Source organism: Bubalus kerabau, chromosome 23 (genome assembly GCF_029407905.1).
Source record: "Bubalus kerabau isolate K-KA32 ecotype Philippines breed swamp buffalo chromosome 23, PCC_UOA_SB_1v2, whole genome shotgun sequence".
NCBI classification, from domain to species: domain Eukaryota; kingdom Metazoa; phylum Chordata; class Mammalia; order Artiodactyla; family Bovidae; genus Bubalus; species Bubalus kerabau.
The window spans coordinates 39,420,467-39,445,547 of NC_073646.1; the positions used below are offsets into that span (position 1 = coordinate 39,420,467).

General features: G+C 45.1%; 2 protein-coding genes across 5 annotated transcripts; both read left to right on the top strand.

Annotated features, from left to right (window-relative positions):
- Positions 1–1,678: 1,678 nt before the first annotated feature.
- Positions 1,679–15,503, top strand: LOC129637681 (mitochondrial import receptor subunit TOM20 homolog). Its single transcript, XM_055561896.1, has 2 exons — positions 1,679–2,292; positions 15,243–15,503. Exons 1-2 carry the CDS (start codon positions 1,864–1,866, stop codon positions 15,501–15,503), a joined length of 690 nt encoding a protein of 229 aa, XP_055417871.1. The 5' UTR covers positions 1,679–1,863.
- ZDHHC4 (zinc finger DHHC-type palmitoyltransferase 4) lies at positions 15,211–24,070 on the top strand. 4 transcript variants are annotated; one of them, XM_055561772.1, is made up of 8 exons: positions 15,211–15,499; positions 15,954–16,121; positions 16,719–16,842; positions 17,801–17,874; positions 18,917–19,095; positions 20,748–20,873; positions 22,007–22,224; positions 23,726–24,070. In XM_055561772.1, exons 2-8 carry the CDS (start codon positions 16,063–16,065, stop codon positions 24,014–24,016), a joined length of 1,071 nt encoding a protein of 356 aa, XP_055417747.1. In that variant the 5' UTR covers positions 15,211–15,499; positions 15,954–16,062; the 3' UTR covers positions 24,017–24,070. The 4 variants fall into 4 exon arrangements, with proteins under 4 accessions (XP_055417747.1, XP_055417746.1, XP_055417749.1 ...); XM_055561771.1 differs by having other exon boundaries at positions 15,216–15,499; positions 22,007–22,251; XM_055561774.1 differs by lacking the exon at positions 15,954–16,121 and having other exon boundaries at positions 15,216–15,499; positions 22,007–22,251.
- The last annotated feature ends 1,011 nt before the right edge of the window (positions 24,071–25,081 follow it).

Sequence of the window (25,081 nt, forward strand, 5' to 3'; positions counted from 1 at the left end):
CCTGGCAAATGGAGAGACAGATTGTGGTCTGTCGATACGCTGGAACGGAACGCTGCCCACCCCTGCATACTGCCCTCTTTGGAAGGATGTCACTTCAAGGTGGGGAGTCGTGCTCCACAGAAATTATCTGGGGTTCTTCTGTATGGGAGACATACTTCTTCTCCTCTGTTTGCTCATTCAATCACTTGTATCAGTATGGACTCATGGATATTTTACTTTATACTTCGTTTTATAACCCAGTACTACATTATTTATTTTGTTGCTCAGATTGTGTGTGTATTTTACACTGTCTTATTCCTGGTACTACAACATGGGCCAGGCTCAGCCCACCCCTAGAATCACCCCCTAGAATCCTGTTTCTCCCAGGAGCTCTGGTTTCTTTTCTCGGAGAATGATGTTAGAAACCAAGATCTGGATGTGCTCGTTGCTACTGGGGTATCCCTGCTTCTGGGCCCGTTCAGCTGACAGAGCATCGCACGGGCCTTCTCATATAGTCTCCACTATTTCCCAGTTTAGTTAGGCCAGCATCTCTCCCCCTCATCCCTTTCACTGAGGTTATTTTATACATTTGTAGTACAGTTTGATTTTGGTGGGTCACATTCTGTATTTCATCTTGGGATGCCCTAACTTACTAAATGAAAAAAAAATTTTTTTTTTGGTTACACTCTGCAGCATGCAGGATCTTAATTCCCTAACCAGGGATCTAACCCGTGCCCCCTGCATTGGGAGTGCCGAGTCTTAACCACTGGACCACCAGGGAAGTGCCCTAAATGCTTTTTAAAATTTGCATACATTAAGGTTCACTCTTTGGGCTATAACTTTCCATGGATTTTGACACACGCTTAATGTCACGTGTCCACCATGAGGAGTGTCATTGCCCTAAAATATCCCTCCTGTGTTGTCAATCTTTCTGTTCCCTCAGTCCTCGGGTAACCATTAATCTTTTTACCATCTCTTTTTCAGATTGTCATATAAATGGAATCAAACAGCCTTTTTTTTTCATTTAGTAATGTACATTTAAGATTCATCCATGTTTTTGTGTCTTCATAGCTCATTCCTTTATATTTTTGTACATTATTCCATTTTATGGATGGACCACCATCCATTCACCTATGAAGGACATCTTGGTTGCTTCTGCTGCTGCTGCTGCTAAGTCGCTTCAGTTGTGTCTGACTCTGTGCGACCCCATAGACAGCAGCCCACCAGGCTCTGCTGTCCCTGAGATTCTCCAGGCAAGAACACTGGAGTGGGTTGCCATTTCCTTCTCCAATGCATGAAAGTGAAAAGTGCAAGTGAAGGCCCTCAGTTGTGTCCGACTCTTAGCAACCCCATGGTCTGCAGTGCACTAGGCTCCTCTGTCCATGGGATTTTCCGGGCAAGAGTACTGGAGTGGGGTGCCACTGCATTCTCCTGGTTGCTTCTAGGTGATTATTAATAAATCTACTCTAAACATTCACATATAGGTTTTTGTGTAGACATAAATCAGTTGGGTAAATATCTAGAAATTTACATAAATATATATATTTTCATGTGCTATTTGCCACCTGTGTATCTTCTATGGTGAGGTGCATGTTCATATATTTTGTTTGTTTAAAAAAACTTTTTGTAATTGTTGAGTGTTAAGAGTTTTTTCACTGTGTATTTTGAACACAGGTCTTTTATTTGATAAGTGATTTAAAATATTTTATCCAGTGGGTAATTTGTATTTTCATTCTCTTAACAGTGTTAGTCCCAGCTTTCCGCGTCCCTCGCGGCGGGCGGCGGGCGTCTGGACTGCGCCGCGCACTCGGATCCGAGGCTTCGCGGTCAACGGCTTCTTTGCGGGCCCCGCCGCAGCCGACCGGGCTCCTCGGTGGAGAGAAGATGGTGGGCCGGAACAGCGCCATCGCCGCCGGCGTGTGCGGGGCCCTTTTCATCGGTTACTGCATTTACTTCGACCGCAAGAGACGGAGTGACCCCAACTTCAAGGACAGGCTGCGAGAACGAAGAAAGAAACAGAAGCTTGCCAAGGAGAGAGCTGGGCTTTCCAAGTTACCTGACCTTAAAGATGCTGAAGCCGTTCAGAAATTCTTTCTAGAAGAAATACAGCTTGGTGAAGGATTACTAGCTCAAGGTGAGTATGAGAAGGGTGTGGACCATCTGACAAATTCGACTGCTGTGTGTGGACGGCCACAGCAGGTGCTGCAAGTGTGGCAACAAACTCTTCCGCCACCAGTGTTCCAGATGCTTCCGACTAAGCTCCCAACAATTAGTCAGAGAATTGTAAGTGCTCAGGGCTTGGCTGAAGATGATGTGGAAGGAGAAACAAATGTCAACATAATGATCTCAATTAAAACATATTTTTAAAATCTTAACTCAGAAGATGATAGGCCCTGGAGGAGTAAGGGCAGATAAGCTTGTTAAGGACTGTCCTCCACAGTGAAGTCTACCAAAGTTAATTTTTACTTTGTGTAGATCCATTTGTCTGTTTTATTTATTTTTCCCAGTGGAAAGTGTATTTTGATAGAGAGCTTTTCATTTTATAAATACACTATGAATTACTGAAATATGCATTTTGTTTATTCTTAAAATGTGTGATTAGAATGTATGTATAACATCCCATTACTTCCATTAAAAATACCAGGTGCTCAGTTTTGAAAGATAGGCCCCAAAAAATGTAAAAGAAAACTCAAGAATATACTTGTTTTGCTCTACATCAGAAAGTTGGCTGGAAACTTGTGTTGATCAAAACTGAGCATTAAGAGATTATTTCTTTCCATTTAATCTCTTAAATATGTGTAATGTGCTGCTATGCTATAATAACAACTTCACCCCCTCCCTTGAAGTGTTTTCTTTAAATCAGTGGGTTTGATGTATTCTGGATATTTACCTCCTTGTATTTTAGATACATGTAGTTGCGGATAGCACCAGGAATTGGATGTCTATACATTCTTAATCTGGCTGAGTAAGCTTTACCAGTTAATGTCTGCCCACTTGCCTCATATATAAACTGAGGAAATGGGTGTGCTAATTCAGCTTCTGATTCCTTTGGTTCTGTGCAGCATTTTCAAATCCCTCTTTCTGAGGGAAATATCTGTTTGGGCAGCCAGCCCTTGCATTTTTTTATACTCTGAATTTCGCATGCTTGCCTGACGTAGTATTTCTGGTTTTTTAAAAGGTATAATGTGTTGATTTTCACTGAAATCATGGTTCTGTCACTACTTTTGTAAATTAACCTGAAACGTAACCTTCACAGTAACTGGGACGATATGCTTGTAAAAGTGTTTGTTCCCTTTTGCTTTTATCCTCAGTGTACCTCCTTAATCCCCTACCAACCCTTATCTTGTATGAGAATAAGGTGTAACTTTGTGGCTGAAGACTTGAATGAAGATAATGGGACCTTTTATTCTCTAAATAGTGACATATTATCTGCAGCCACAGATTAAATATCAGACCTAAGAATAAAGATCCTTGGTACTTAAAAAAAAAACAAAAAACAAACAATGTTAGTCCCAGAGCAAAGTTTTAAAATTGAATAAAATCCAGTTTATTAAAATTTGGGGGTGGGGGAAATTATGCTTTTGGTGTTGTATCTAGAAACCCATCCCCAAAGCCAAGGTTATGTAGATTTTCTCCTAATTTTTTTCTTCTAGCAAATTTTGGAAACATCCAGCCCAACCCCCGTTCCCTGTTAAGAGTACGTTGTGGGCTTTCCCTGGTGGTTCAGTGGTTAAGACTCCGCCTTGCAGTGCAAAGGACACAGGTTCGATCCCTGGTCTAGGAAGATCCCACATGCCCCACAGACTCAGCCAGTGGGCCACATCTAACGAACCCAAGCTCTGGGGCCCTTGAGCTGCAACTATTGAGCCGACACACCACAAGCACTGAGACCCCTGCATCCGAGAGCCTGCACCTCGCAGCAAGAGAAGCCACGGCAATAAGAGGCCTGCACAAGACAACCAGGGAGTAGCCCCACTCACCACAACTAAAAAAGCCCACGCACAGAGATGAAGACCCAGCACAGCCAATAAATAAATAATTATTATTTTAAAAAGGGTATGTTGTAGTTGATCAGACTTCCCCTATAAGAAGAGGCTTTTATCAACCATGACTGCAAACACCACAAAATGAATCCAGTCGGTTATGGGCTGAATTTCATCCCCTCAAGTTCACATGTTGAATTCCCTACTCTTGTACCTCAAAAATGTGTCTGTGTTTGCTGATAAGGTCTTAAAAGGGATGGTCAAATTCAAATGAGGCTGGTAGAGTGGTCCCTAACCCAATCTGACTGGTGTCTCTACAGGAAGAGGACATCTGCACAGAGGGATGACCAGGAACTCATGTGTACGGACGAAAGTCCATGGGAGGACACAGCACCAAGGACAGAGGCTTTCAGGAGAAACCAGCTCTGCCGACACCTTGGCCTCAGATTTGCCAGCCTTCAAAACTGTGTGAAAACAAATGTCTATTCTTTAAGCCACCCAGTCTGTGGTATTTTTTATGGCAGCCCTAACAAAATTACTCATTGCCATAGTAAAATTTCATCAGAATGCTTTAAGAGGTTCTTCATTCAGGATGTGTTAGGAGTTGGGGAAGTGGCCTCCGCCAAGGAGAGCAAATGTGGGGAGGCAGCGATTGATTGGGAAGACCCAGACATCAGTTTAAAATTGGCTGCTGTCTTCCTCTCTCCAGGCCAAGTCTATCCCGACACATCCGGCCACTCAGGACTGAGGAGACTGAGCCCAACTGGGCAATTAATATCTTGCAATCACATCATGTACTCCTACCTGAAGCCCTCTGAGTGTATGAGCACTGTGCGGTAGGACCCTGGCTAACAAAGGCAGGGGAGCAGGTGACAGCCTGCTAGGGGATGGAGGGGTTGGTCCAGATGATTGTCCATCCCCGTGACATGAGAGCTGAAGTTGACCAATTGTCATAATGGAATTTTGAGGGCAGGCTTGATGACTAGCATGGGGTCATCAACTTGGCTAGTGTATTAATGAGGGTGATGGGTGCTGGCTGTGGGGGCAAACGACCTGCAGTTTCAGGGGCTTAACATAATAAAGTTTTATTCACTGCCTACATTACAGTTCAGCGTGGATTGAGTGGATTTCCTGGGCCGGGGGTGGGGGCGACCTCCAGGAAAAGATGCTGGGTTCCAGATCCTTCTATCTTGTGATGCCAACATCTTAAACATGTGGTCACTTCTGTAAAAGCCATTATATCAATAGAAGGGGAAGAGATTGCCAGAGGATTGTGCGGGAATGCTTTAAGGGAATGGTCTAGAAGCGACCTGCATTTCTTCTGCATGCTTTTCAAAGCCCAGGACAAACTTCAAAGGAGCCTGGGAGATGTCACTGTACCCGTTCCTGGGCAGAGGAAGCCATGGGGTGAGCAAAGGACATTGTCCCTACCACAGACAAGGTCACTCATTTTCCTACCCAGTTTGCAAATGTTGGGGTGCTGGGGAAGATGGTGGGGTGGGGAGTCAGCCTCCAGAGAGTTGGAAATGCTGGTTGCCACAGCTGTTTCAAAACAAGTTCAGAGGAGGAGAGTTGGCTTAGTGGCAAACAGGCCAAAAGCTGGGGGCTTACTTGCCCATGGATCTGGGGTGAATTAAGGATGAGGCTTGTTGGGGTCGCTCTTTGGAGAGCAGTGCGGTGTGATGAGCAGCATTTGGGACTGTAAATCCCACGGCCATGTCATAGGAAGCATTAGCGGTACAACAGTAGAGAACAAAGTATTAGCCGTCACGTCCAGATCCAGGCAGGCTTGACTCTCTGCTCAGCCCCTGGCACAGGCCTTGGCCTGACATTGCATGCAGAGCTGGTCTGTGAGCCAAGTGCTGGCGGGAGTCTCTCCCAACGTCCCTGCTTCCACCAGAGAAGTGAGGTCAGCCCACTGGCACACCTCGTCTTTCTCGAGTTCCTTTCCCCTTGGTCTTGCTTCCTCTCTACTCACTTGAAAGTTATTTTACCTTCTTTGTTTGTGGAGGTAAACCACCTCCAGCTCTGCCAGGAATAAGACCACACCCATCCTTAAAGAAACGTGGTAGCGATTTGGAGGAGTTGCCCTTCCCATCCCTTATACCTGCTGCCCTTCCCCCAGTAGTCAAGGCAGCTTTAGGAACTTGGGGTGTGTGTGAGGGGCCGGCAGTGGGAGATTTAGCCTTAAAAGAGCTCTTTTTGGTCTTTCAGCCTGCTAAGTAGACTTTACAGTATCTGTTGAAAAAACTAAGGTCTGAAATACAAACTATTCGTGTGTGTGTGTGTGCGCACGCTAAGTTGGGGATTTGGGAATGGAAAAAAAATTGCAAAAGTTTATGGTTTAAACCATAAATCATAGAGTGGGACTGCCTGAACTAAGACTGAACTAACACTGCCTGGACTAAGAGCCTCTTTCACACCCCAAAGAAGTAAGAGTTTGAGCAGCAGGTGAGGAGGGAGGCTCAGGAGGAGCAGACTCATCCCCGCTCCCAAACTCAGAACCTGGGCCACAGGAGCCAAGCTCAGTCCAGTTATGGTGAAACAACGGAGGCTGCCTTTGGCACCTTGGACTCTGGGCCAGCTTGAACGCCTCTCAGCTGCACACACAGCTCTCTCGGCACCCTTCACCGCTCCTGGGAGCACCATCAGAGTAGGACAGTCAGGGTGCTGCACAACCTCACTGTGTCAGGTGCGTGACAGACAACAAACTGTGTATCCCAGGGGCCCCTCCCTCTGGTCCCAGGGCTTCGGGCTAGTGTTTGGAACCACTTCAGAACGCCAGGCTCTGGATGCCCCTCCTCCAGACTGCAGAGTTTGTAAACTGCTAATCCTGCAGATTCTGGAGCTCCGTCCATGGCAAGAGGAGTTGCGTGGTGGCTTGGGGACCAGAGGAGCCCACAAAGCCTGGTGCCAGGACAGGCGGCACCCTGCTTTCCAGACGCTCATTCCAGGCCCCTCCCACCCGCCTCCTGGAGACCTGAGGTAACATTTCCGCCTGCCTGTTGGCTTCCGTGGCCCTCTGGGTTGACCATCCTAACGTGGATGTCTTTCCCGGCCCCTTCTCTGCTGCCCCCGTGATGCTGGAGAGCCTCTGCCTCTTCTCTCTTTACGCCCTCCTGCTCTTCCTAAGAAACTGCATCTGTCCTGGGCGACCTTGCAGGGCTGTGAGGCTGCAGCTTTGTGGCTAGAATTTCCTCCCTCTTCCTTTGAATACTCGTTTTCTTGAACTTACACCAGGAGACGGCTTGCCAGTGAGGAATTTTATTAATAGATTTGCCTTTGAGTCTGGGAGATGAAGGGCGTCCACTGCGAGCTCCTGCTACGCTCCAGGCATCTCCTGTTCTCACAGTGCAACTTCATTCATCCTGGGCTCACTCTTTTTTTTTTTTAAACTTTTAATTTCATTTTGAAGTATAATTGATTAACAAACGTTGTGTTGGTTTCAGGTGTACAGCTAAGTCATTCAGTTATATGTGTATCTATTCTTTTTCAAATGCTTCATCCTGGGCTCATTCTTAATTGGTGGGACATTTTTAACACATTGCTCTTTTCATTCCAGATATGACACCTTATTAGGTACCCATGTATTGAGTTTCTCCCCAGCACCCATGTCCCTTTCTAGTACTTTCTAGTACTATCCAGGTCTCCATCTGGAGTCTTCCTCTCCCCTGAGCAGCCAGCCCCTATGATTTGGGAGAAACTGATCCTCCCTGCAGCCTCAGTGGTGGTGGTGGTGGGGGGCGGTGCTTGTTCAACTCACTAAAAGGCAAAGTCCATTTTCCCAGCCTCCAAACTGGGTGCAGGAGTTAGCCTCTGCCTCAAGCCAAGCAGGATGAGTCTTAGTACTCCTATTTGGAATACCTGGGTAAACCTCCCTACTCTCCCCCTCAGTGGAAGTGAATGTGGAAGCGTGAATACCCAAATGTAGCTAGCAGCCATCCCAAGAGGAAAGCTGGTCTGAGGATGAAGCTGATACTCAGCTGACAGAGTGAGGGACAAAAAGGACCTTTGTCCTCGATGATGCCATTGAGCTGCTGGTTCAAACCATTCCTGAAGCCTGTCCCGTCTCTGGATATTCCAGTGGCAGAGGTCAAGTCTCCTTTGCTTGCTGAATTCCATTTCAGTTGGGCTTACTATTACTTGCTACATAAAGGAACTCTAATACCCCAAAACTTTACAGAGGTCAGAAATACTTCCCACTTTGTTCTCCTGTATTGATCACATTCACTAAGTTTGAGGACTGCATCTATATGAATGGCCAATGTGGACCGAATGTCCTTCACGTGCATTATCTCATTTAACCCTTACAACAACCTTTGTAGTCTCTTATCCTTACTTGAACTGATGAGGAAACAGGCTAAGAGAGGTTAAATAAAAACCACACAGCTAGAAGAGAGTGGAACCCAGGAAGTCAGATTCCTGAGCTCATCATCTTCTTCTGTTTTAAAAAATATTTATTTGGTTACCCCAGGTCTTAGTTGCGGTACATGTAATCTTTAGTTGCAGTATGTGAACTCTTGGTTGCGGCATAGAGGATCCCTGACTAGGGATCGAACCTAGGTCCCCTGCATTGGCAGGTGGATTCCTAACCACTGGAGCACCAGGGACATCTGATAACTTTTAGGTATAGGTATACATACACTCTGATTTGAGAGATACCACAGCTGATGGTGAAATGCAGGATTGGTAACCAGAGTAACAGAGCATTTGGGGTGAGGAGAGCTGAAGAGGGCACTGGCTCAAAACCATTCAGAAACAATCAGGAATGGAGGTTCTGCCCTGACAACCCTTTTGACCTTGGAGCTGAACTCTCTTACCTTAAGGGGCAGCAAGCAAGGTAGCCAAGGCCAACTGGAAAGTGTAAGTTGGCCAAACCTACGTTATCTTCCAGCTGCTTAATGGTGACATGTAACAGCCCAATCTACTGGGCAGAAGAATTTTTGTTTTGGTTGCTATCCAGGGTATAGATTTTCCTTCGGATAGAATCCATCTTTATTCTTTCATTTGTTCAACACATTTGATTTGAGAATCTATTATGAACAAGGCAGGGCTTCCCAGGTGGCACTAGGGGTAAAGAATTCACTTGCCAATGCAGGAAACACAAGAGACATGGGTTCAGTCGCTGGGTCAGGAAGATTCCCCAGAGAAGGAAATGGCAGCCCACTCCAGTATTCTTGCCTGGGAAATCCCATGGACAGAGAAGCCTGGCAGGCAGAGTTCAGACATGACTGAGCGACTGAGCGCACAGACACACATGTGAACGAGGCACTAAAATAGTTGCTACTGATACAATAGTAAGCAAATGCAGAACCAATGCCTGCCCTCCAACAAAAATACTGTCATTATGTTCTTTTAAATTTTTTCCTTTATTCTTCCACTGTAAAATTCTCCCTGACCAATAAATCACTGTTTGCAAACAAGTACCATGTGCTATATTTGCCTTGCAAAGGCAAATATGAAGTCCTGTACCTCATTTCCAACTGCTGCTTCAGTCATTCCCTTGGGGATAAGAGATGGTGGTATACAAGGCAGTTGAGTCTGTCAATCGATCTCGTAGCAGGTAAAAAGTGACACCACAGGTCCAGTTTCAGGGGCTGACAGGAGGGCTTCAGAACGCGCCAGGAGGGATTCCCTGCTACAGGCTTTAAAGGTGATACACTCCTTCCTATCCACTTATATTAAATTTTTGGTTTCAGGCAGTGTTTTCATATGCTATTTATAAACTTGTGTCAAGGTTCATGCTTGGAGATTTTGAAGAAGAGAAGGAAAAAATAAAATGCCAGTAACACATGAGTTTCAGGAACAAACTGATCACTGAAATGTATGTCCTGAGAAAATAATTCAACTGAAAAAAAAGCCTATGCATATTAATACTTGTAAATCTCTATAATACTAAAAAGTAGGAAATGGCACAAATGTTCAATGATAAGGTTAGATTAAGTTCACTATGTCATATCCTTGAATAAAAATTAAAACTACCTAGGTAGAGGAAAAGCATAAAGAATCAACCTGCCAATGGAGGAGATGCAAGAGACTTGGGTTCAATCCTTGGGTTGGGAAGATCCTCTGGAGGAGGGCATGGCAACCCTCTCCAGTATTCTTGCCTGGAGAATCACATGGACAGAGGAGCCTGGTGGGCTATAGTCCATGGGGTTGCAAAGAGTCAGACACAACTGAAGCGACTTAGCACGCACTCATGCAAGGGAAAAGAGGCACCACTGAACAGGAATCCTAGCTTCATTCTAATTGGTTTTGAAAAATTACTGTGATAAGGAAGATAGGATTATCCTGATTGGCTGAGACCAATAAAGATCCACTCCTATTCTCCAAAGAAGACACATAGATGGCAAAGAGGTGCATGAAAAGACACTCAACATTACTAATTATTAGAGAAATGCAGATCAAAACTACAATGAGATATCGTCTCACCCCGGCCAGAATGGCCACCATCAAAAAGTCTACAAATAATAAATGCTGGAGCCAGTGTGGAGAAAAAGGAACACTCTTACACTGTGGATGAGAATGTAAATTGATGCTGCCACTATGAGGAACAGTATGGAGCTTCCACAAAAAACCAAAACTAGAGCGACCCTGTGATCCAGAAACTCCATTCCTGGGCATATATCCAGAGAAAACCATGGTTTGAAAGGATACATGCAACCCAGTGTTCACTGTGGCACATTGTTTACAACAGAAAAGATATGGAAGCAACTTAAATGTCTAGTGATGCTCAGCATGGCTAGAAGCCAGCCAGTTGTAACTAAGACAGCCCAGCACAGCAATGCTGCTGCTGCTGCTAAGTCGCTTCAGTAGTGTCTGACTTTGTGCAACCCCAAAGACGTCTGGCAGCCCACCAGGCTCCCCCATCCCTGGGATTCTCCAGGCAAGAACACTGGAGTGGGTTGCCATTTCCTTCTCCACTGCATGGAAGTGAAAAGTGAAAGTGAAGTCGCTCAGTCGTGTCCGACTCTCAGCGACCCCATGGACTGCAGCCTACCAGGCTCCTCCATCCATGGGATTTTCCAGGCAAGAGTACTGGAGTGGGGTGCCATTGCCTTGAGCACACTGATTCTTTAGCCCAATGGCCTGGGTTTGAATCATGGCTCTCATACATTTTAACTCTATTGTTTAACTCTATTGTTTAACATTTTAACTCTATTGTTTAACTTTATTTAACATTTAACTCTATTGTTAACATTTTAACTCTAACAGTTTAACTTCTCTAGGTCTCCATTTCCTCATCTATAAAAGTGGTATAATAATTATAATAATACTTAATTCATAGTAAGTATGAGAGCTTGCACCTTGGGAGAAAAGCTATGACCAACCTAGACAGCATATTAAAAAGCAGAGACATTACTTTGCTAACAAAGGTATGTCTAGTCAAAGCTATGGTTTTTCCAGTAGTCATGTATGGATGTGAGAACTGGACTATAAAGAAAGCTGAGTGCCGAAGAATTGATGCTTTTGAACTGTGGTGTTGGAGAAGACTCTTGAGAGTCTCTTGGACTGCAAGGAGATCCAACCAGTCCATCCTAAAGGAGATCAGTCCTGAATATTCATTGGAAGGACTGATGCTGAAGCTGAAGCTCCAATACTTTGGCCACCTGATGCAAAGAACCGACTCATTGGAAAAGACCTTGATGCTGGGAAAGATTGAAGGTAGGAGGAGAAGGGGATGACAGAGGATGAGATGGTTGGATGGCATCACTGACTCAATGGACATGAGTTTGACCAAACTCTGGGAGTTGGTGAAGGACTCCTGGGGTGATAGACTCCTGAACTTCCACAGGAAAGCCAGGCATGCTGCAGTCCTTGGGGGCTTCAAAGAGTCGGGACATGACTGAGCAACTGAACTGAACTGAACTATCTCAGAGTTACTATAAAAATTAAATGATAAATATTAAAAAACTTTAAACTACTTAGAACAGCACCTGGAACATGGTAAGTGCTACATTAAGTGTGTGGTGAACAAATAAATAAAATGCCATTTAACTCATCAAAATGTATATATTAAAGGAGCTGATCTGGGAATTCCCTGGTGGTCCACTTCTATGGCCTGGGTTAAGGGTTCAGTTCCTGGTCGGGGAACTAAGATTCCACAAGCATTGTGGCATGGCCAAACCAACAAACAAAAAGGACCTGACCTCTCAAATGCTTGCAAGGGTTTGGAGAAACAGGCTCTTTCAGACATTTGAAGTGGAAGAGCAATTTAATACTATTTATTAAAACTAAAAATGCATGGGGTTGCAAAGAGTCGGACACAACTTAGTAACTGAACATCAATAACAACGACAACAATATCTATATATTCTGGGGCCCAGGAATTCTACTTCCTGTAGCTGTCCTAGAAAAATATACCTACTTGTGTGTAATGAACTTCATAAATGTATTTTCACTGCAACACAGTTTGTAATAGCAAAACCTGAAATTGACCTAAATGTTTAAAAATAGGACCGTTACATTTAAGGTTGCAAATTGGTGGCCCTTAGGCTAAATTTGTCCTGCAGGTATGTTGTGCTTAGCTTGAATACTGTTTCATAATCTTGAATTAGTTGCAAATATTAAAAAATTAGATTTATGTCATAAAGATCTGGGTTTTCAAATATTCTTAAAACACTGGCATTCAAGTTAACAATCCTTTGGTCTGTGTAAATAGCTACTTCTGCTTAGAACAAAACACACCTGCTCCACTTTGTCACCTTGTTGAATTGTTGCTTGCATATCCCCTCTAGGCAACAGAGTTTGAGACTTTGGCAGATATGTTATGGCTCTGCCAAATAATGAATTGTACATGTGAGGTAAATACAATATAGCAGATGATTATGTAGTGGTGTGAAGGATCACCAAGACATACTCTGGGGTTAAAAAAAAAGAGCAAGCAAGAGGTAGAACCATTATGTATACAATAATGCTATTTTGGCAAACAAAAAATTATGTATTTGTATGTACACACTCGGAGAAGGCAATGGCAACCCACTCCAGTGTTCTTGCCTGGAGAACCCCAGGGACGGGGGAGCCTGGTGGGCTGCCGTCTATGGGGTCGCACAGAGTCGGACACGACTGACGCGACTTGGTAGTAGTAGTATGTACACACTACAATGTAAACTATGAAGTTCAGGGATCTTTCCATTTTAGTGTTATGTTCCCAGTGCCTAAAACAGTCCCTGGTGTATTCAGTTCAGTTCAGTCACTCAGTCATGTCTGACTCTTTGAGACCCCATGAATCATAGCACGCCAGGCCTCCCTGTCCATCACCAACTCCCAGAGTTCACTCAGACTCACGTCCATCGAGTCAGTGATGCCATCCAGCCATCTCATCCTCTGTTGTCCCCTTTTCCTCCTGCCCCCAATCCTTCCCAACATCAGTCTTTTCCAATGAGTCAGCTCTTCGCATGAAGTGGCCAAAGTACTGGAGTTTCAGCATTAGCATCATTCCTTCCAAAGAAATCCCAGGGCTGATCTTCAGAATGGACTGGTTGGATCTGGGTTCTTAATACATAGTTTAAAATTTTTATTTTGGCTGCACTGAGTCTCCATTGCAGCACACAGGCTTTCTCCAGTTGTGGTGCACTGGCCTTCTCTTATTGCAAATGGAGTACAGGATCAGTTGACCCGCAGCATGTTGGATTTTAGTTCCCCTACCAGGGACTGAACCCACATCCTCTGCGTTGGAAGGTGGATTGTCAACCATTGGACCACCAGGGATGTCCCTCAATTTGTTGTTGTTGTTTAGTTTCTAAGCCATGTCCAACTTTTTGCAACCCCATGGACTATATAGCCTGCCAGGCTCCTCCCTCCATGGGAATTCCCAGGCAACAATGCTGGAGTGGGTTGCCATTTCTTCTCCAGGGGATCTTCCCGACCCAGGAATAGAACTCACATCTCTTGTCTCCTGCTTGGCAGGCAGATTCTTTACCACTGAACCACCTGGGCTTTCCAGTCCCTCAATACATTATTTGTTTAATAAATACATAGAAGAGGGAGTCAGAGGATGAAATGGCTGGATGGCATCATTGATGCAATGGACATGAACTTGGGCAAACTTCAGGAGATGGTGAGGGACAGAGAGGCCTGGCGTGCTGCAGTCTATGGGGTTGCGAAAAGTCGGACATGACTGGGTGACTAAACAACATTGTATAAATGTATAAAGAGTTGTGGAATATACGCACTAAATAAGTAATTAATTCTGTCAAAGTACTGAGATTTGGGAGGGGTGGTGGTCAAGGGACGTTTTCGTTCTGTATAGTTTGACTCTTTTACAAGGAGAACACAATATAGTATTACTTGCATAAATTTAAAAAAATGAAAGAAAAGCAGTCCAGCACAATATACCCTAGTAATCAAACCAAGATTTAAAGTGAGGCCCAAATGAAACCATCTGAAGAAAAATGAATGGGGTTAAAAATAAACCTCGGTGCTTATGAGTGATGAAAGCTAATCAAAATACTTAACTACCAGCTCAGAATTAACCAGCAGGGTGATGAGTCCACAGAAAACAGATGAAATCCAGCCACTCCGCATACTTGATGAGGTTCCATCCATAACCACAGACCTCCCTGGTGCTATCATATTTTCTGATTTTTGGGTTTTGTTTCTCGATTCTGTGTCCTCAAGTTCATGAATGCCTTTCACATAATGTGTCAGAAAGTGACCAGCTTGGGAAGTTTTTTAAAAAGAAAATAAAAAAAAAAAAGAAGAATCAATAAGCTGGGGGTATATAGCAAAGACAGGCAAAGAGAAGCGCTTTAATGCCCATGTTTGGAGATCACAGACATTTCCCCTCAAAGGGAGGATAGGCCTGGCTCATGTTTTCAGAGGCATCGAGAATAGACCGGTCTCAGCGGATTCTGAGGTGTCAGGGCAAAGGAACACCCCACAGGGGCCTTCTCAATGCTATGTTTGGAAGCAGCTTTTCTCTCTCCAGGTTCAACTATCATTAAACAACCTTCCTTCTTATAGTCCGTATTTGGAGTCAAACAATCCTCAACCACCCAGGTGCAGGATGTTCAGAGCTGTTCTGAGACAGCAGGAGCAAAGCCATTGGAAAGGTTCAGACGAGTCCAAACGGTGCAACTGGCAGAAAGCAAAGCAAACTTTGTTCATCACGAAGACACAGTGTACGAGCGCCAAGGTGTGCCTGTCCTGGGCTGCCAAGGCCCCTGCACGGCTGGGAGCCCGGCCCTGACTGGGCTCTACTCAGGTCAGCGGGTGGCTAGGTTTGCTTCACGACACCGGCGTCCTCACCCACACCGGGCCTGGGACAGTCTTTTGAAGGTTTTTGACAACGGCTCTCCAAAACTGGACCTCCAGTCGTCGGTCTGGAAGTGCCCAAACGGGAAACTAGAGACACCTCAGAGGGAGCAGAACGCCACAGACAGCTCCGCCCCCGCGGCCTTCCGCAAGCACTTCCGCCGGAAGTCGAGCGGGCCAACAATAGCGTCGCATGTTGACGTCACGTGTCCGCCGGAAGTCTGGGGACGCGCCCTGGAGGCGCCGGCCAGGGCAAAGCTGGTTGTTGGCAGATCCCGGCGGTAAGTCAGCCTCAGCTGGGGTATTAGGTACCCGGGCTGGCGCAGAGTCGTACGTCTCCCTGTCTGACCAGTCCTTTCCCGTTGTGTGGGACTGCCCGGCGCCCAGACACCCTCCGTGTTCCCTCCGATCTTTCTAACTCCGCCCCCCCGCCCTGCTTTGGCTCCCGGGGAAATGGCCGGAGCTGCTGGGATCTTCGGACGGAGTGTAGCCTCGGGAATGCCCTTCTGTTGGGTCCCCAGCGTGGGCTCCTTAAGTATAGGGATAAACACCGAGATCCAAGTCTCTTGGGTTATTTCTTCCCGATTAGCTTTTTTGCTCCCTCGAAATCTTAAAATTTCCATTCACCCTGCGGGGGCACAACGATCCTCCGACTTTCACATTCTTTCCCACAGTAGAGTCCGCCCCCGACTCCTAGTCTGTTATATCATGTGTGTTGAATTGATGTCTCTGCAGCCAGATCCAGCCTCCTAGGGGAACCATGTCTCCTGTAGCTTTGGGTGCCACTCGTTGCGCCAGGCGCACGCCACTGCGCAAGAGGAGATGCAGTTTGAGTTCTCCGTGAATGTTCGGAGGAGGAACGCCAGAGCTGTCGGCTGAAAGCTATCCAGATAAAAGAAATATGTAGGCTGGGGACCCCGAATCACCTCGTGAGAATTACTGCTCTTTATTTCTTCTGTCTTATCTCGTGTAGAGTTTCCAGTTTGGTTATCTCAGTTGAAAGTTCTGCCCAGAATCATATCTGCCAAGGCCCAGAGTAACCGTTTCCAGTTTCTTAATATAGGCCTGTGTGTTGACTCTGGTCCCTCAGGGTGGTCCCTGATTGTTGGGGTCACTGGCCTGGAGGGTTGCTTCATAAAACGCCATTACTGATCCTGGCCCCTGACCTCCTCTGCTGGACCCTCTTTCCAATAATATTGTTAGCAGATTCTCTTGGGTACATTTTATATTAGTGTGCTATTTGAGGGAAGACCGATGTTTTCTGCATATTCTTCCCCACTGGTTGTGGGATTTGCAGGCAGGAAATGCCACAAGACAGACCACAGTGGTTTGATTAGGAAACTCTTGAAGGATGACCAGGTGAATAGCCCCACTGAGAGGCAGTTCATGCTTGAAGGCTGAAGAATTCTGTTTGAGGAGCCACTTAGGGAATCAGTGTCTGCGAATATGTGTTAGAATATATCCCTCAGTAGCAGTCACACTCTTTCTGTTCTTTCGTAGCCCCAGGATGGACTTTCTGGTTCTCTTCTTGCTCTACCTGGCTTTGGTGCTGCTTGGTTTTGTGATGATCTGCATAGGCTCGAAAACCCATTACTTGCAAGGCCTGATCAGCAGAGGAGCACAGGTAACAGTGATGCTTGGAGACCACTTGAATACCACCAGTCTAAAAGGCTTGACTTCTCAGGGGGCGCTAGTGGTAAAAAACCTGCCTGCCAGTGCAGGAGACAAAAGAGATGCGGGTTCAACCCCTGGGTCAGGAAGCTCCCTTGGAGGAGGGCATGGCAACCCACTCCAGCGTTCTTGCCTGGGAAATCCCATGGACAGAGGAGCCTGATGGGCTACAGTTCACGTGGTCACAAAGAGTTGAAGACGACTGAGCACACACACACTCACACACACACACACACACACACACACACACGAAAGGCTTGCCAGTTTTCCATCAGAACGAAAAGGTGATGCCATTTTTATTTGTTCGTTCACTTGTTCTTTTACTTACGGCAGTTGTGGTATATTCCAAAGCTATCATTCTCAAGACTGGCTGTTTCCCTGGATTTGATGCCTATAATTGGGCATGGATGTGAGAAGTGTATGCCTGGAGGGCCCTGATGGGTGAAACTGGGGCTTGTGTGAACAGAAAGCTGAACATCAGGCTACCCACACTCCAGGGATCAGAGTGAGCAGAATTGGGGTGAAGTGCCTTGGGAGGGAGTTGGCTGGGAGGGACCCGGGCTAATGCCCAGTGGACTCTGGGACTTCGGATTGAATGCAGGGCAAGGAAAGGTTTTGTTAGCAGTTCACATTAGCATCACCTGATCCAGCCCCTCTGCTCACCTCCCTTTGCCTGAAGACCTCCAGTTGGTGCCTTGTGTGACATTAGGGTAGAAACAGAGGAGTGGGCATCAAAGGAAGGCCTGCTGCAGGAAGCCCTCCTCTGTTCTCACTTAGATCAGTTCTCTGCCCATAAGCAGAAACACGCCTTAATATTACCGTATTGCCAGGTGAAAGTGAAGCATCTAATTTGTTTAGGAGTTGGGGGTAGGTAACAAGAAATGAAACTGAACCTTTCTTTTTTGTTTTAGATATTTTCATGTATAATTCCAGAATGTCTTCAGAGAGCCATGCTAAGAGTGCTTCATTACCTCTTCCATACAAGGTATTTCTATTTCAGAGTTTTAAGTATTAGTAGTATCTTCTATTCTGTTTAGCTTGTTAGCTGTTGCTGTCCTCTGGCTTCAGGAGGTTCCTTGTTCGTTCCAGCATGTTAGGGGGCACGATGCTGGAGGGATCAAGAGTCCTGGGTTCAGACCCTCTACTCATGGATAATCTGCCTTATATCTTTGGGGTTTCAACATACCTAATTTTAAATAGAAATATTTAAAGAATGAGAAAATATTGACACGGATTTCTATAAAAAGAAATGTATCTAATACTGAGACCTCAATTCCTAACAAAGACGATGATGATAATTGATAAGATTTATTGAATACTTACTGTGTGGTAGGCAGTAGGTGAAGGGTTTCACATGATTACTCTTATCTCAAGCCCAAAAGAAGTGGTGTCCCTTGGTTCACTTTCCATAGCATCAGTTCAGTTCAGTTGCTCAGTTGTGTCTGACTCTGCGACCCCATGGACTGCAGCACGCCAGGCGTCCCCGTCTGTCACCAACTCCCGGAGCTTGCTCAAACTCATGTCCATCGAGTCGGTGATGCCATCAAACCATCTCATCCTCTGTCGTCCCCTTCTCCTCCTGCCTTCAATCTTTCCCAGCATCAGGGTCTTTTCCAATGAGTCAGTTCTTTGCATGAGGTGGCCAAAGTATTGAAGTTTCAGCTTCAGCATCAGTCCTTCCAATGAATATTCAGGACTGATTTCCTTTAGGATGGACTGGTTGGATCTCCTTGCAGTCCAAGGGACTCTCAAGAGTCTTCTCCAACACCACAGTTCAAAAGCATCAATTCTTCAGCACTCAGCTTTCTTTATAGTCCAATTCTCACATCCATACATGACTACTGGAAAAACCATAGCTTTGACTAGACGGACCTTTGTTGGCAAGGTAATGTCTCTGCTTTTTAATACGCTGTCTAGATTGGTCATAGCTTTTCTTCTAAGCAGTAAGCATCTTTTAATTCCATAGCATGCTACAAGTTTTTCACAGAGAAGCCCCTGTGAACAAGTCGTCTACCTATTTCTTTCAGAAACTACACCTTTGTTATCCTGCATCTCATCTTGCAAGGGATGGTTTATACCGAATATACCTGGGAAATTTTCGGCCTCTGTCAACAGCTGGAGTTCTCTTTGTGTTACCTTTTTCTGCCTTATCTGCTGCTGATTGTAAACCTGGTTTTTTTCACCCTAAGTTGTGTAACCAACCCTGGTAAGTTGAGGCTCTTAGTATAGAAACTGCTGACAGCTCTCGTTGACAGTATTACAAACAAGTAGTGATCCCTCTCAGGGCTTTGCAGAAGATTTGCTATGTAAGGTGTGCATGAACTTTCAGGTTTGTTTGCTTTGAATTTTATTTATTTATTTATGGCAATGCGGAGTCTTTGGTGCTACACGGGCACTTCTCTCGTTGTGACGAGTGAGGACTCCTCTTCATCCTGGTGCTTCTCTTGTTGCTGAGCACAGGTTCTAGGGCCCGTGGGCGTCAGTGGTTGCGGTTCCCAGGCTCTAGAGCACAGGCTCAATAGTTGTGGTGCACGGGCTTCATTGCCTTTGAGGTATGTGGGATCTTCCCGGACCAGGGATCGAACCCGTGTCTCCTGCACTGGCAGGCATATTCTTTACTGAGTTGCCAGGGAAGCCTGATCTTTCGGTTTGGAGTGTTTTCTAATTTTATTTTTGTCCTTCTTCATGCACACAGGTGTGCTTTTTTTTTTTAACTTTATTTTTTGCTTCTTTGCCTCACAGATTATTTAAAACTATTTAAAAATTGCCATACACTTTTATTTTTTGGTACTTTCACTTAATTGTATTATGTACAGAGCTTTCAGTCTGTATGATACATTTTCTTTTAAAATGGTTAGTGATATTTGCATTATGCCCAGGTATGTAGTCAGTTTCTATAAATAATCCGTGTTTTCTTAAAGAGTATATATTGTCTAGTTCTTAGATACAGGCAACTGTATAAGTCCATTAGATGAAGATGTTAATTATGTTGAGATCTTTTATATTCATACTAAGTTTTTTTGATTGATTACTCAGAGAGTATGTGATCTCATTCTAATGGTAGGTTTGACAGATTTTTTTCTTCACATATTTTGAAGCTGTTAAATATTTATGTGTGTATGATAGTTATATATACTCAGGAGTATTTAAGTTTAGAATTAGTATTATCTCTGAATTCTTTTTTCTAAATGTAATGAGCCTCTCTGTTAGTAGTAATGCACTGTTCTCAAGGCTCCTCTGTCTGATATTATTACACTGTTTTTTGCTGGATACTTGCTGGGTATTTTTTTTATTTTAACTTCTATTTTTGAAAGACTAAAGGTGTACTAACTAATGAATAGATAAAATGAGATATACCTCTTCAGTGGAATGTTACTCACCCATAAGAAGGAATAAGTACTTATACATGCTGTAACATGGAAAAACCTTGAAAACATTATGCTCAGTGAAAGAAGCCAGGTAAAAAAAGACCACATATTGTATGATTCCGTTTATAGGAAGTGTTCAAAAAAGGCAAATCCATAGAGACAGAAAGTAGATTGGTGGTTGCCAGGGGCTGTGGGACTAGAGAGAAGTGAAGAGTGACTGTTAAAGGGTTTCTTGTTGGGGTGATGCAAACGTTCTAAAGCTGCTTGTGATGGTTGTGCAAGTCTGTGAGTGTAAAAACCATCGAATGGCACACTATAAACAAGCCACTTGGTTTTATGAACTGTATCTCAATAAAGCTGTTAATTTAAAAAATAAATTATTTGGAATACTAAACATAGCAATGTTGGTTGTATTTTTCCAGGACAGATTGCTTGAACACCCAGTCGACTGTGTAGCTCAAAACTGACAACCTGTGCTTCCTTTTTTCAGGCACCATAACAAAAGCAAATGAATTACTGTTCCTTCAAGTTTATGAATTCGATGAAGTGATGTTCCCAAAGAACGTGAGGTGCCCTACTTGTGATTTAAGGAAACCAGCGCGGTCCAAACACTGCAGTAAGTCTGGCCTTGGCCCCTCCAGCTCCGCCCTTGCCCAGCAGACAAGAGGGTTCTGTCCGTCAGAGAATGTTACATACATCTAGAAGCGGCCACTGCCGGTAGGGACCTGATCATGGTTTCTTTAACATACCTGGGGGTGAAGCCTTGTGTTCTCATGAGCAGCCTTCAGCTCTGAGTCCGACAGCCTGTCCTTGTTGGCTGGGCTTGCTGCCCAAGAGATGCTTCTGTGGGATGTTGCGTTTGCTGACTTGAGTCTTGGCAGAGCCTACTCTCTTAGGGCATGCCCGAGATACTGGATCACTGCTATCCAACAGAAGTGTCCTGTGAGCCGCGTAGGGGATTTTAAATTTTCCAGTAGCCGCATTGCAAAAGTAAACAAGAAATAGACAAAATTAATATTATATGTTTCATTTAACCTAACATACCTAAAACACCATCTTAACGTGTAATCAATATAAAAAATAAAAATATCACTCATGGATTGTTTATGTTCCCTTTTCATACTAATTCCTTGGAATTCATTGTGTTTTTTACATCACTGGTACATCTCAGTAAACATCAATTTTTTATTGGGCATTCTTGATGTGTATTTAGAGTTCTTAAAATTTATAGTTGGAAGAACTGATTCATATACCCAAGCTCTTCTAGACATTGGTAATAGTTTTTCAGTGACTGAGTCGGTACCAAAACGTCCTTTTCCTTTAATATCCACATCTACATTGACGTGATGGTTCATCTTTATCCAAAAAACTGATGTGACTTTTAAGCGGAAGCATCAGTTTTAAAATTATATCTAAATAAAGTGAGTTCACTAAGTACTGTGTCACCTCAGTGTTAACTCACATTGAACTCAAAGGAGCATTGCATAAATTAGAAAACAAGTGGGACTTTATCACTGTCAACAAAGTGTTCCTTCAGGTGGTTCTTGTAGCCGTGTTTCAAGGCCTCGGTCCCCACACGTGGCTACTGCATTGGCCCCTGTATTTACACCGCGGTTCTGAAAACGTGGCGGCAGCTGCCGTTTCCCCCAGCCTTCAGTGCTCGTGTCCGTGTGTTGCGTTCTCGGGAGGTGTGCCTGCTGTTGTTACCAAGGATCGACGCGGGGTTGTGGCTCCCCTGTTGCTGTGCAGGTGTGTGTAACCGGTGTGTGCACCGGTTTGACCATCACTGTGTGTGGGTGAACAACTGCATCGGGGCCTGGAACACCCGGTACTTCCTCTCCTACCTCTTGACGCTGACGGCCTCGGCTGCCACCATGGCCGTGGTGAGCACCGTGTTCCTGGTCCGGCTGGTGGTGATGTCAGACGTGTACCTGCAGACCTACGTCGATGACCTCGGCCACTTGCAGGTTGTCGACACTGTCTTTCTTGTTCAGGTAACTGCATTGCGGGCTGTTTGCAGAACAGCCACTGCAATCAAGGTGGTTTCTGTCCATCACTGCAGACGCTTGGTGGTACCCCTGATCCCCACAGCCTCTTCCCCACATCCCTAATGCCCGGCTCCCACCCACCTGTTCTGTCTATCATTACGTTATTTCGTGATTGTTACCTCCATGGAACCCTACAGTAGCAGTTTGGGGTTGGTTTTTTCCACTCACCACAGTTTCTTTGAGATCCATCCAGGTGTTTCCCTGTATCAGTAGTTCATTCCTTCTTACTGTCACACCATAGAATATGGTGTGGATGGGTCAGTCTGTTTAATCAGTTACCCTTTGAGGGACATTTGGATAATTTCCAGTTTTGGACTGTTACTGATGAGGCTGCTATGAACTTCCATTTATAAGCTGCTATGTGAAAATAGGTATTCAGTGTGATTGTGGATTGTATGATAAGTCCATTTTAGGGTGTTTTTATGTGTGTGTATTATGCCCTCTATTTATCTGTTTGATACTAGGATAACACATTATAACTATATGAGGTGACTGATGTGTTAACTAACATTACTGTGATCATTTCACCGGTATAATATAGATAATCATTATGTTGTATATTACATGGTTACACCTTAAACTTTCACAATGTTATTTGTCAGTTATATCTCTATAAAGCTGGGAGTGAAAATAAAATTTGAACTGTCTTGGACAAAAATAAAATATAAACTGGAAATTATTCCTCTCCCAACAATTTCACTCTCCAGAGGCAAACACCTTTATAGTTTGTTGTTTATTTCAGGCTTTTTTCCCCCCTGTATCTGTTTTATATAGCCATACACCTTCACAGAGTTAGCTTTATTTTTACACAAACAGGATTCCATGGTGATTTTTGCATTTTGTCTTTCTCATTGGGCAATATATTTCCAGCATCTTTTCCAAATTAATGCACAAACATTGACCTCACTTTAATGGCTCCTTATTGTTCCATAGCATAACCATCCCAGAGTTTTGTTCTACCTCCTGGATGGACATTTAACCTGTTTCTTTTGGGAAGAGGGGCTGATGCTGCAGTGAATACCCTTGTACATGTATTTCTGTGGTCATATTGTTTTCAGAGAGAGACTGATCTCTTCTGTCTGTCTGGACTTTATGTTGATGTATGAACTAAGATCTGCATTTATTTCTGTTTATTTTCTGTATAGCCACCTGGCATAACACCATTTCCCGAGTGTCCTTCCCCTTTTCCTCAATGTACGCACTCCGTTTATCCCATATGAAGTTCTTACACACACCGGGATTTCCTCCTGGGCTGTTTGTCTGTGCCATTTGTGTTTCTGATTGTCCTCAGTGGGTCAGAGATTGGGGAGCTGGGGAGGCAGCTCTGCCATGTGTGTGGACAAGACCCTGGCTGGTGGGGGTGACCCTGACTTAGGTCACAGCCTGGCTGTCTAACATGATGCTTCTTCTTTGTCCCCAGTACCTGTTCCTGACCTTCCCAAGGATCGTCTTCCTGGTGGGCTTTGTCATGGTGCTGAGCTTCCTCTTGGGGGGCTATCTGTGCTTCTGTCTGTACCTGGCCGCCACCAACCAGACTACTAACGAGTGGTACAAAGGCAACCGAGCCTGGTGCCAGCACTGTCCCCACGTGGCCAGGCCCCCAGCAGCGGAGCCCCAGGCCTACCGGAACATCCACTCGCATGGGCTTTGGAGCAACCTTCGGGAGATCTTTCTACCTGCTACTGCATGTTATGAGAGAAAGAAGAAATAGGGATGGGAAGAGTGCTGCTGCCTTTCAAATATAGTATACATTTATTTATACATATGGATATGTTGTAAGCATTGGTTTATTTGTTTTTCTGGTTTCTGCTGTGTTTATGAGTTGGCTTTCAGTGGCTAAGGAGAGGAGGGGAAATTAGTATTTGCTAGGTGTCTAATCCTTGCCAGGTACCCTGCTAATAAACCCTTTTATCCTCTGTTCAGTCTGCTGGCTGAACAGAGCATCTCTGAAGTCCTGGTGCCAAGGGACTCAAAGGTGACTTCTCAGAGGTTCCTCTTGACCTTGGTCTCAGGCTGGGCACCTAGATGGGAGGGGCCTCATGGCTGTGTCCACCGATGTGCAGGAGGGTCCCTGTGAATTTGGAATTGTCCCTGGATGCAGCCTCTTTGATGTCCTTTCCATCTTTCCCAGGGAAAGACCATGGCTTTTTTTTTTTTAAGTCCTGACCCACATCCAGCATCCTCACCTTGACCCACCTGCAGGCTAGGATGGGCCTTTTACAGGAAGCACATCCCTGTGGCCTCTTGCCTGCCCTCAACTGGCCTCTTGTGGCCACATTCAAGTCATTTCTGCCCTATTTTTAAAACCCCGAACTAAGGCCCAGTTAATTCATTGCACAAAGATGAACGCAGGGAAAAAGATTCACAGAAAGTGCTGAGGGCTTTTAGATTTTCAGATCTTAGTCTTCAGGAGTAGGATACCGGTTCCCTGTGGCCCTTCCAGGCAGGTGGGGCCACTCCAGAGGGCACTGGGGAATAGGAACTCCAGGGTAGGAGGTATCATTCCGCGTCACTGCAGCCCCGTGAGTTAAGACTAGATTGAATCTTAAAAGGGAATGAATGGCTGAGGCCTGAGCCAGGGCCCTGCACCACCACCCTGTCCTTGGAAAAGCTCGGTGAAATCAGATGCGCAAGCTTTGAACGCCGCGTGGAGAAAGCGAGGGGAGCTCCGGGAGGGTCTCTGGGGCGTGGGTGGGGGTCACCAGGCCCTGGGAGCCTTTGCCGGGGCGTGGGGAGGTGTGGTTCCCCGTCGGCAGGGGCGGGGTCAGGGTGGGCG